General features: G+C 33.9%; 1 protein-coding gene across 2 annotated transcripts in view; it reads right to left on the bottom strand.

Annotated features, from left to right (window-relative positions):
• Window positions 1-8,406: 8,406 nt before the first annotated feature.
• The window catches only part of ARL6 (ARF like GTPase 6), a 48,175-nt gene continuing 43,946 nt past the window's right edge, over window positions 8,407-12,635 (bottom strand). For both annotated transcript variants that reach the window (XM_082655262.1, XM_082655263.1), the window contains exon 8: window positions 8,407-8,901. In XM_082655262.1, the coding sequence (XP_082511388.1) occupies window positions 8,876-8,901 (26 nt within the window). In that variant the 3' untranslated portion in view covers window positions 8,407-8,875. The remainder of the gene's footprint in view (window positions 8,902-12,635) is intronic.

Genomic DNA, 12,635 nt, shown 5'->3' on the forward strand with positions numbered 1-12,635 from the left:
GCTGAACAACCATTGACAGAAAAATGCTGGAACCACCAAAAAAGATACCCTACAACCAAAGACAAAGAAGAAACCACAATGAGACAGTAGAAGGGGTGCAATCGTGATAAAATCAAATCCCATACCCGCCGGGTGGGAGACCCACAAACTAGAAAATAATTATACCACAGAAGTTCTCCCACAGAAGTGAAAGTTCTGAGCCCTACATCAGGCTCCCTAGCTGGGGGCCTGGAAACGGGAGGAAGAGCCCCAGAGAATTTGGCTTTGAAGACCAGAGGGGTTTGATCACAGGAATCCTTCCACAGGACTGGGGGAAACAGAAACTCCACTCTTGGAGGGCACACACAAGGTCTTGTGTGCACCAGGACCCAGGGAAAAAAACTGGACAGCTATACGTAAAAAAAATGAAATTAGAACATTCTTTAACACCATATAAAAAAATAAACTCAAAATGGGATAAAGACCTAAATGAAGGATCAGATACTATAAAACTCTTAGAGGACAACATAGGCAGAATACTCTTTGACATAAATCGCGGCAATATCTTCTTCAAGCTGTCTCCTAGAGTAATGGAAATAAGAACAAACAAAAAACCCAATTGGGACCTAATTAAACTCAAAAGCTTTTGCACAGCAAAAGAAACCATAAACAAAACGAAAAGACAACTTAGAGAATGGGAGAAAATATTTGCAAATGATGTGACCAACAAAGGATTAATCTCCAAAATTTACAAACAGCTCATGTGGCTCAATACCAAAAAAACCAACAACCCAATCAAAAAACTGGCAGAAGACCTAAATAGACATCTCTCCAAAGAAGACAAACAGATGGCCAAGAGGCACATGAAAAGATGCTCAACATCACTAATTATTAGAGAAATGCAAATCAAAACTACCATGAGATATCACCTCACACCAGTCAGAAGTACCATCATCAAAAAGTCTACAAATAATAAATGCTGGAGAGGGTGTGGAGAAAAGGGAACCCTCTTGCACTGTTGGTGGGAATGTAAATTGATACAGCCACTATGGAGAACTGTATGGAGGTTCCTTAAAAAACTTTAAAGAGAGCTACCATATGATCTAGCAATCCCACTCCTGGGCATATATCCAGAGAAAAACATGGTTCGAAAGTATACATGCACCCCTGTTCACTGAAGTGCTGTTTACAATAGCCAAGACATGGAAGCAACCTAAATGTCCATCGACAGATGAATGGATAAAGAAAGTTGTGGTATATATATATATATATATATATATATACACACACACACACAATGGAATATTACTTAGCAATTAAAAAGAATAATATAATGTCCTTTGCAGCAACATGGATGGACCTGGATATGAACATACTAAGTGAAGTAAGTCAGAGAAAGACAAATATATGATATCACTTATATGTAGAATCTAAAAAAAAAAAAGTGATACAAATGAACTTATTTACAAAACAGAAACAGACTCACAGACTTAGAAAATGAACATATGGTTATCCAGGGGGGGAAGGGACAGATTGGGAGTTTGGTATTGACATGTACACACTGCTATATTTAAAACAGATAACCAACAAGGACCTACTGTATAGCACAGGAAACTCTGCTCAATATTCTGTAATAACCTGAATTGGAAAAGAATTTGAAAAAGAATAGATGTTTGTATAACTGGATCACTTTGCTGTACACCTGAAACTAACAAAACATTGTTAATCAACTCTACTCCAATATAAAATAAATATTAAAAACATTTAAAATATAAAAATGAAGAAAGAAAAGTCCTAGGGGAATACTTCTCAAACTTCAGCATGTATTCTACCATAGGTGACTCTGATGCAAATTTGAGAATATTGTTGGATATAGCCTGGGTTCCTCAGAAAGTATTGTTGAGGCAGAGAGATTCTGTATTATTAGGAAGTAAAGTCATGGGAAAGGAGAATGAAGCAGGTTAGGAGAGTGGCAATGTGAGGTGTTTCTGAGCTGGCTGCTGCTGAGTGTGACTAATTGTTAGAGTCACAGTAATCACCCCGGAAGCTATAGATGGTGAGTCTCTAGACTGTCCATGATTGATGGGAACAATAGAAAGAGGGGAGAATTTATTCACTAGTTCTTGTCTTCCACTTGTCAATGGTTCCCCTGCTGGGTTATGTGCGTTTTGGAATGGTAGGGGTAGGGGTATGGGAACAAAAATAGGGTGCTCTGCACCTACACATAGTTGGCTGGAGCCTAAAAGCAGTGGCAGCTGAAACAAGAGATGGTGAGTCTGAGAGAATCTGAAATGGCTCATAAAGTGTGTCTGAAATGATATATACCTTAAAAATTAAGAAATCCCTCAGATTACTGGCTTGGTTTGAGGCATGGAACTTACCAAGTATTGTGGCCAAAAAAACCATAGGTCTTTTTTGGGCCAGGCTAGGTTGTGGCTGCTTAGGTATTGATTTCTTTGACACTTACTGAAAAATTAAGCTGTTCAGAAGTTTCCAGGTGACCTTAACTGAACCATATGAAAGTGCTATCATTCAGCTGCTTTGGGACTACAAAATGGCAATGTCATATGGTTCAATTAAATAGAATATGTTAAGACTTTCCATAGGGAACCCTAGGAACTGATATACTTGCTTAGAAAACACTTAAGACAGGAATCAGCAGAGAAAAGGATCTTAGGTGGTGAGTGGATATTCAAAACAAGAGTGACTAGGATGTGTAAAAAAGGAAGATGAAATGCATCAGCTTCCTCAATAAAGGATTATGGTAAAGACTCAAACATTCAAGACACAATTATTGCCCTTGCAAATCAAGGTTATGCACATGTCTCTAAAATAAGTACTGAGTCAAATTCTAGAATAATTTTGAGGGAAACAATTTTTCTAAATATAATATAGTCTGTGAAGTGATTTACATTATTATGCAGAGCCACGTCAATCCCTAATGTGTTCACATTCTGGCTTCCAGGCTGTGACCTGGGTTTACTGGAATAAGCAAATGTGCTATCAATTTTAGAGAGCCATCTACTCAGTGATAGCTACAAGGACTTGGAAGTAATCTGAAATCATGATTTTTCTGTGAGTTAGCCCAGATCTGAGTTTTATCCAGGGCACCACTGAACCCTCCCACTCCATACTATTTTCTGTAAGAAGGAAGAGAAGGTAAGGATTTGGGTACCTCCTTTATAATTAGAGAGTTTACACTTCAGTTACACTATGAAATTTTTTTCTGATTGTAGTTGATTAAAGGATTGTCTTAATAAATGCATATATATCAATATTAACTTATGCCTTTTGAAGAACAATTTGAAATAAGGCTAAAGTAAAAAGGATGAAAAAAATAAAAACTAACCATGAGTTAAGTGAATAACCTCTAAGTTTCCTTAGAATAAGACATTTAGCATTACGGTTTTTCATTTTATTATGAAGTGACCTTAGGATGTAGATACTCTTCCTCAGTCTCCTTCTGGAAGGTAGGATACATAAGACAGATATTTAAATAAATCTAATAAAAATAAGGATGTATTAAGTTAAATACAGAGTACTGTATAATCTTTAAACGTAAATAAAGTCTTCTTTGTGGCACTAGTAATTCTCTTATATTAAAAGGAAATACAATTGTAGGCTTCCTAGACAAAGTTGCTGCTCGAATCCTTTTCTACAGTAGGGCAAGCCCTATTCCTATTCCTAAAAAAGACTAAGACCTCCTGATATGGAGGCGAAGCCTCAGAATTGTCCTGATCTCCTTAAGAAAGAACTATAGTCTATTTCTTAAGTTTATACCCATTTCCCACATAGACAAGTTCTGTGATAAGTATTGATATATCTGCTTGTTACATCTGAAGGTCTAATTAGTAGAAAAATACTGCCTCTTGCCTTTACAGAGACCAACACACTTTTTAATCAGCAAACATAGCATTAATATTTAAAAAATAGTTCTGTGTTAGACATATTTCAAATTAGAAAAACAGATTTTAACATTAACAAGATACCATGTTGATACAGGGTCTTGGAAATCATTTTATTTTTTCTTAAGAAATTTTGTCCTGCTATGTATAAATGAAATAAAATTAGTCACAGTATGGGGGTTTTACAATGTAAAAAGGAATAAGTGATATTTTGTGAATCTATAAATTAAGCTCATGGAATTAGTGGACAGTACTTAATACACTAATAATCCAGCATCTAAAAAATGCAGTAAAAACTCTATCAAGTAGATAATAAAGTTTCCAGAAATGGCAAGAACTGACGTATCATTTAAGAGCATCACAAAAACAAACAAAATAAAAAACCCTACAACACAGAAAGAATAATGTATCTGTAAGATTTATCTATAAACCTTCCCAAGAAAGCCCTGGGGAAATAGTTAGTGATCACTAAAATGAGTGAAGTGAGAGCTTCCTATGACCTTAGGATGGTACATTCTGATATACACACACATGCACACACTGAGCCTAAGAAAATAGAGCTTAATGTGAAATTGGCTTTAACTCCAACATTAATGATTACTCTCAATTAAAGGAAATGTAAACCTATCTCAGTAATATTTTACTGTAACATTATAACATTTCATTAAATAATTGGAAGAGTTTATAAAGTTTTCCAAAAGACAGTGAGACACACACACACACACACACACACACACACACACACATACACACACACACACACTGATTTCTGGGCCTAGGCCTTTATGGATATATGCTATTCCAATAGTCAAATGGCAAAAATTTAGAACATTGAGGCAAAGCCATAAAATATTTGCAATTAAGAAAATATTTTTAGCTATAGTTGTTACTTGGGGTCACAACTTAAAATGCATATCCACAAATTGGATTATTAATGCGCCTACATTTTACCACGTTTCAGGACTGTCAACACTAGTTATCAGTTAACTCAAAATATTGGTAAAAGTCACTGAGAAATCTGGAAGACCATGCCAGACGCTTGGGGATAATCTGTGTGTGATTAAACTCTGAAACATTAACACGTCTGATGTTTCAGAATCAGCCCCATCTGTTGCCACCCATTTAAAGAAAAGGAAGGAAAAAGACATCAGAGGGCCAAGACATCAATATAACTGGGGGGGAAAAAGGATTTCAATGAGCATTACTTTTCAGCTATTCGCATCTAATTTTTCATCTTTAATATAATTATTTAAGAAAGAAGTAATTTCAAATTGTTCTATTCCATTTTAGAATGCTCTTTAGCTTTTCAAGAAACCTTGTAGAGGTTAAGAACACAAATTCTGGAGCCAGATTGTCTAGACTCAAAATCTGGGGTCTTCTGTTTATTTGCAATGGGACCGTAGGCAAGTTACTTAACCTCCTTTGCCTCACTTTCATCATCTACGATAGGGGTCGGCAAAGATTTTATGTAAAGCCCCAGACAGTAAATAATTTCATGCTCTGTGGGCCACATACTGTATCTGTTGCCTTTTTTTTTTTTTTTAAATAACGCTTTAAAAATGTAAAACCATTATTAGCTCAAGGGCCATACAAAGACAGATTAGTAGTTTGCTGACCCGTGACCTACATAATAGAGATAATAGCGCCTACCTCATAGAATTGTTATGATGATTTTTTTTGAATTTTATTTATTTTTTTATACAGCAGGTTCTTATTAGTTATCCATTTTATACATATTATGTTATTAGATGAAGTAATATACATAAATAAAATGCTTAGAAAGTACCTGGCACATAGTAAAACCCACAAAAATGTTTATTATTTCTACTATATTTCTAACCAAATTTTATTTTCAAAGTACCTCCTATTCCTCTATGACTTCTAGCATTACTTGGTGACTTGAAATTTGGTGAAGAATTAAATTTGTCCTTTTTGGTTTATTCTAAATCACCAGAGAAAAGCTTAATACTATATGTTCATGAAGCTGCCAAGTGTGGCATTAAAATCGAATGATCAGAGGGAAGAATCAGTAATGGTCCTGAGGCAGTTCCTTGTAAACCCCAGAAGGAACATCCTTAATGAGAAAGATTCACAATAAAAATGTAATAAATAAGTTACTTGAAACATTTAATTAAACACAATAACCATTTCTCAAAGTATTTCCTTCCAGTCACAGAAATGAACAAACCTATTTTAACATCCATTTAAGTGAGCATTTAATATTGGTTTTATTTATTTTTTAACTAAGAAGCAAGAAGGAAAAATCAGAAAGCAAATCAGTTAAAATGCTACAGTATTTTAATGTACCAGAGCTATATGCAGGATGTATTTGCCTTAAGTTTTCCCTAGAGTAACTACATATATTTATGGAAATCACAATATGGTGGGAAAAAAATAAGTAATCAGAAGGCAATTCATGATTTTTAGCAGACGACCTATAAATGAAAAATACATACAACTCAGCTCTTCTGTGATTTATAAGGCACAGGCTGAATAGGGCCACATTATAAATATTTAAATGCAAAACATACAATAGGCTAACTTTTGAACATTTTATGAGGTGTCACATTGAAATGTGGAGCTTAATGAATTAAACTTTGTTAACACAGTGATGTCTAAACATAAAAAAACACTTGCTTGAGCTTTAATGCAATAAATTTTAATTGCATAATATGTTAAATACAAATGCAATAACCTCAGTGTATGCACACATGGCATGCTGTGACCACTGTAGCCCAACTTGCTTCTACATCATCTTTACATGAAAATGTAGAGTATGAATGGATGTTTATAGACTATAAACTAGATCTGGAGATCATGAAAACAAAGGAAGCATTTAGTACTCTCTTCTACATATTTGCATAGGTGTAAATTACTGTAGTTTGTGGAATACTAATTTAGAATCAACAAATCAACATAATTTCAAGAATTATTTTTATCATAGTCATTCTTGTCCAGAGTTTAAAGTTTGAAGTGTTAATAGACTTAAAACAAGCAAAAAGAAAAAAACAGTAGTCCCTTGTCCCTGACCTCCAGCACCCCAGTCCTGGTTTCCCACCCCAGTGAGAGATTTTTCCCATCCTTTTAGCTATTCTTATGGCAGATATCTCTATATTTCTAAAATCAGTAATACTCTTAGTTCTTGAATCATCCATTTTAAACAGACTGTTTGGTTCTGAATCCCAGCACCACCATTTACTAGCTCTGTGACCATAAACAACCTTTTTTAGGCCTCAGTTTCCTTGTCTATAAAACAAACACTAGAATTACTACATAAGGCTATTATGAGGATTATATGATGCAAAATCCCATACATGTAATAATATCTTGCTCAAAATATAGTGATAGCTTTTATTATTGTTATTGTTACCTTACCGTAGATGAGGATTTGAATTCTCTTAAAACACCCCTTTCTCCATCCTCCTAAAATAGTTATAGCATATTAGGGTTTTTTTGTTGAATTACAGTGTTTTCATCTTCATGTCTTTTTTATATTTGAGGCACCTCTAGATTAATGAGACTTACTTTGTATCTTCTTCAAAACAATTTATGAGAGGCTGGCAAGCTAGCTAAAATGCTGGATCACTGGAATATTCTGGATGACTTTCAATGTGCCAAATTCGAAAGCACTGGGATTTCTGGACTAAGAGAAACTGAATTATAGAACTTTTACTGAAGATTTAAAAATATTTTATTCAAATCTCTGTGAAACATACCACTACTGTAGTTATCATAATACATCTTTATTACTCACTTACCTTTTGTCTTCTGTTTTTATCATTTTCACACCTAAGGATATTTATGATGTTACACATTATATATTACAGTTTTTCTTTATATGTAATATTTTTCAGGATTTACACCATTGCTCTATCCACTGTTTCCCAGTGATTAATTAAAAATGAAAGCTTCTATTTAGAGTTTACAATTATAAGCAGTCTCTAAGTTGTGAGAAGTAACACAATTTGCATACAGTAGATGGCAGAGATATGTTTAAAATTCTAAAAAACATTTTTGTAGCAGTTTATGCCCAGGAAAAACACAGTTGGTGAGTCACAGTCTATTTTAACAAAGTACTGCAGTAAACTGGAGATATTTTAAAGGAAGAAAGAATAAGTCAGTTGTAATAATTATGAAGAATCACATTAATTCATTTTTATACCTCTTAATATTAAAATGCAATATTTTCAGTCAGCCAATGAAATAAAATTAGATACTCTGTATGAAAAGATTCTCAAATTCTCCCTCATTAAATTTTAAGTTCTCTGAGGATAAGGAATATGTTTTGTTTACCTTGTATCACCATTGCCTAGGACAATGCCAAACTAGTATAGGTACAGAGATGTTTCATTTATTTATTCAGTGTTTTATTCACTGAATAAATAAATTCAGCTTAACTTGGTCTCAGGTAATTTACAAATGTTTGACAGTAAAACACCAAACACCATATTAACACAGCATTATTCTTTTCAGCATATAAAGCACACTAGTTTGTATATTACATTTTATGTTTTATTGATGGTGACATATAGCAAAACTTTAATATATATTAATTACCCATGGTCCCTTATAAATATTTAAAAGTTCTTTTTCACAAGCATAATCATACTACAAAGTCATATCATAAGCTAAGTTTTTAGAAGACAATTAAAAAAATAAAATGCATTAAAGATATCATAAATCAAGATGAGATACTGAGATAACTCTGACTTTACACATTCTAATTACAATCAAATGTAGACCTTTCAAGAAGTTGATAATTCTGGGGAGGGAGCCCTTCAGGAAACATTTAGTTTTTATATAATTAATGGCCAGATTAGCATACCTGAAGTCTTATGTTCTTAAAAACCTCATTCAGAGTCCATAAATGCAAGCAGAAGATTATCAAGTATTCTTAGATGTAAAAACTTTCAAAAAATTTAAAGTATTCAGTTTGCCTTAATATATATGCCTTGAATTGAAAATTGTTGAGGTTTCCGAATACTATCTTTTCATGTCTTCACAGCCTGGATCTGATCTGATAATAAAAACCAAATAAAAAATTATCAGTCTCTACAGGGCAAAACCCATTCTCTCAAGTAATCCAAGACATATCCATAAGAACATGGTAGAAACCTATGTGTACGCTTTTTTCTTTTTAAAAGCACAATTCACACTATAGTTTGTATTTCTGTCATTGTACATGCACCTAATTAAAATCAACTAGTTCTACAAGGCTTGTATTAAAAAAAGCAGTTCCTTGCCTCATCCCCTCTTTCTCCTTTCACAGGCAACTACTTTCAACTCCCTTTTAGGTGATTACCTGTGTATCTCTAAATAATATGCTTTTATTATTACTTCTTGAAATATCAGTTCCTTCAATGTAATAAGGGGCTTCGGTTCTCACACACTTGTACACTGTTCTTCTGCCACGCTCATCATGTGACCAATACTCCCATTTTCCTAACACAGTGATGTAGTCATCAATAGGATGACTATATGAATGCTATTCACAGCTGAAACGAGTGATATACCCCAGTTACTTTTCCTTTCTTCTACTACATTTTGTTTTCCCTGCAGTTATTAATTGTTCTTCATCCCCAACCCTGCTTTAGCTTTTTTTTTTTAAAATGTACTTAACATTAATTCAATCCCACTACTCTCACACTGTTTCAACCTTTACTATTATGAAGCATAATACACAATCAATTTCACTTTCTTAAAGAACTCTCCCTTAGTCTTGTGTAAAACTATTTAATCTGAACCAGTTGTTCTCCATGTTTGCCCAGTTATTTTCATATGAGATCTTTCATTATCACTCTAGGATCTCCACTATCATCCTAGGGATTCCTTCCCAACTCTCTTGTGCAGATTTTCCTATTTCCCTTATTTTTTTTTTCTTGTTGGTTTATTCTTTTGTTTTTGATCAGTACACCTCAGTGGCTACCTTAGTAAATGGTATAGAAAGTGAACTCTTCAGACTTTACATGGCTGAAGATGTCTTAATTATACAGCTATAATACACTGATACTGCCAGAGAATATTATTTTCTCCTTAGATTCTTCCAGGCATTGCTTCCAAGTGTTGCTGGTGAGAAGTCTGTTGCTACTTTGTTTCCTTATCCTCTAGATGAAACCTCTTATTTTCTTCTCAGGAAACTTGTAGAATCTTCCTCTGTCTTACAGTGTCGATTTTAATAATGATGCACCTTGGTGTGGGAATATTTTCATCCACTGCATTGGGCTCTCAAGGGGCCTTGCAACTAAAAACTCATCATTTAGTTCTGGAAAATACTGTTTGATGATTTATTTGATGACTTTCTCCCCTCTTTTTTCTCTGTTCTCTCTTTTAGAACTTCTTATTAGGTTATTGAGCCTCGTAAAATGACTCCTTACTTTATCTTTTCTTTCCATTCTTTGTCTTTTTTGCACCTTCTGAGAGATTGTCTCTTTTTTATCTTCTTTTTATTGAGTTTTCCATTTCTACTATTCTATTATTATTTTCCAAGAACTCATTTTTTTGTTATTTTTCAAGTAGTATTCTTGTCATATTTATGAAAGTAATACATTCTCTCTTATCTCTTTGAAGCTACTCTAATAGTTTTTTGAAATGTTCTCCCTAAATAGTCTTCTTCTAATCTGTTTTTTTTGTTTATGTTCCATAATTCTAATGTTTTGATCTTCAAATACTTGGTGATCTTTTGCTATCTTCTCATATGTATCAGTGAACACTGTAAAGCTGATTGGAATTTTGTTACATGTGTGAGGCTTGTCAAAAGTGATCTTCAGTCTAGTGTATCTAGCTAAGCCGTTTCCTTGAGAATTTCTGATGTTAATACCTTTAGGTCTTTTCTTTTAGTCTGGTCTGACTCCTCAAAGTTGACTTGCTGTCTTCTACCTATTGCCAGTGTCTTCTAGGAGAAATAGGAGAAGGCAGAAGACGGTTATAACCTTCAGTATGAAACTTTCAGTTACTCCTCATTTTCAGGTCAGCATGCCAACATACAGTTGTGCTTGGTGTTCTCCAGTCCAGGGATACTATTTGACTCTCTGCGAAGAATGAAACTTCAATCTTCTTTTGGGGCAAGGATGTATAACTGTCTTCTCCTTTCTGTCTCACTTCATCCTTATTTCCAATTTCCATCAATTTCTGAGCCTTTGAGGGGATCTGCAATGTAAATTAGGATGCTTTCCAGCTTTCTCCAGTGCTAGCTTAGAATTCCGCTTTCTCAGGTCTGTTAAGTTATTCAACATTCATCAGATATTTGGCTTCCAAAATCTGGTTGCCATTTTTGTCGCTCCCATTTTTTTGGGTTAAATGGCTTTAAACAAAAGTCTCTTTACTGTCAGTGAGATCTGAAGAGGGGATGAAACTAAGTGTGTGTTCAGTCCTCGGTCTTTCATTGGAATACTCATATGCATAGTTTATAAAATTCTTATATTAAAACCTGGAAGCATTATTAACTTTTCACATACAGATAAAGTGATACAATGAATAAGTTTCATTAGTCACATGAGAGGATTTCATTTTATAAATATCTCTCTTTACCTCTGCAATGGTTTCTGTATATTCTCTGGTGGTTTTAAAAAATATTTCATAGTCTACTCATGGGTTCTTGTCTTTGGCTGTAGTGCATAGGTAATTATTGAGAATCCTTCCAAAAGAGAATGGAATCATGGCACAAAATGTGTCATTTAATGTTTTACCCACAATTTTTCAACCATAAACTTAAAATAATAAGATTAAATTCGTCCAAAATGAACCACAGGCCTTCTGGTTTATCATGCTAGGAAATTTCAGAATTTTGCAAGGAAAATGAAGAGATATAAGTTCAGAACATCCTTCACAGATTTACAGAAAAACTTTTGGCTAATAAGTTAACAGCTATAGGCACAGACTAGTCTCCTATATTTATTGCTACCTATTTTGCAGTATAGGTTTTCCCCTCTTTTCAAATCCAGAGAGACAGTTAGGAGCATCAAAAATGTAAACTGTTTACTGTTACATAGACATTATGAATAAAGGATCTTCTACTCAAAACCAAACTGATATACTTTTAAATCTACATACTAAGTTTCCTCCTCTACTAAATGGAGAAGTTAGGTAAAAGGGTAAATTTAACATTTTTTGAGTGCTTTCTTATGGTAGGCACTTTAACACATGCAGTATTTCATTTAATCTGTATGGCAATTTTTGAAGTTTTATTTTTTAATTTTACAGATGAAGAAAATTATTTTTATAAGATAATTAGAGACATTAGTTAATAATTAATAAGTAGTGGAATAAATCTGCTAGACTTGAAAGCCCAAGTGCTTTTTACTACTATTCCACGCTGCCCACATAAAATGGGGATACTACTACTTACTTTGCAGAAAATTGTTGTAAAGGTTACATAAAATAATATGGTAACACAAGGGCACAAAAATTTTTCCTATAAAGTATCCTTCTTACAAAGACTTGGGAGGTAAGATGCAAAGATAATGGATCAGAAAAGTCAAAGACACAAAAATTAGGTAAGACCAGAGTTGGCAAGTGGCACTGTGATGTTGGATCGTTACTGACACCTAGTGGCCTCATTGTTACAGACAAAATACCCCCCCCCAAAAAAGAGATCTACAATTTAAAATTCAGATGACCATCAACCTATTTTCAGTAAGTTACTGTGCTTTGAATTACTATATTATGAGCAATTGTGGTGTTTCCATCCATGCTATATCTCCACTGTGAACAATAATAAGCACTTGTAAAATAAGAAGTAAAGGCTGAAAATAT

Source organism: Grampus griseus (genome assembly GCF_964374135.1).
Source record: "Grampus griseus genome assembly, chromosome: 5".
Taxonomy (NCBI): Eukaryota; Metazoa; Chordata; class Mammalia; order Artiodactyla; family Delphinidae; genus Grampus; species Grampus griseus.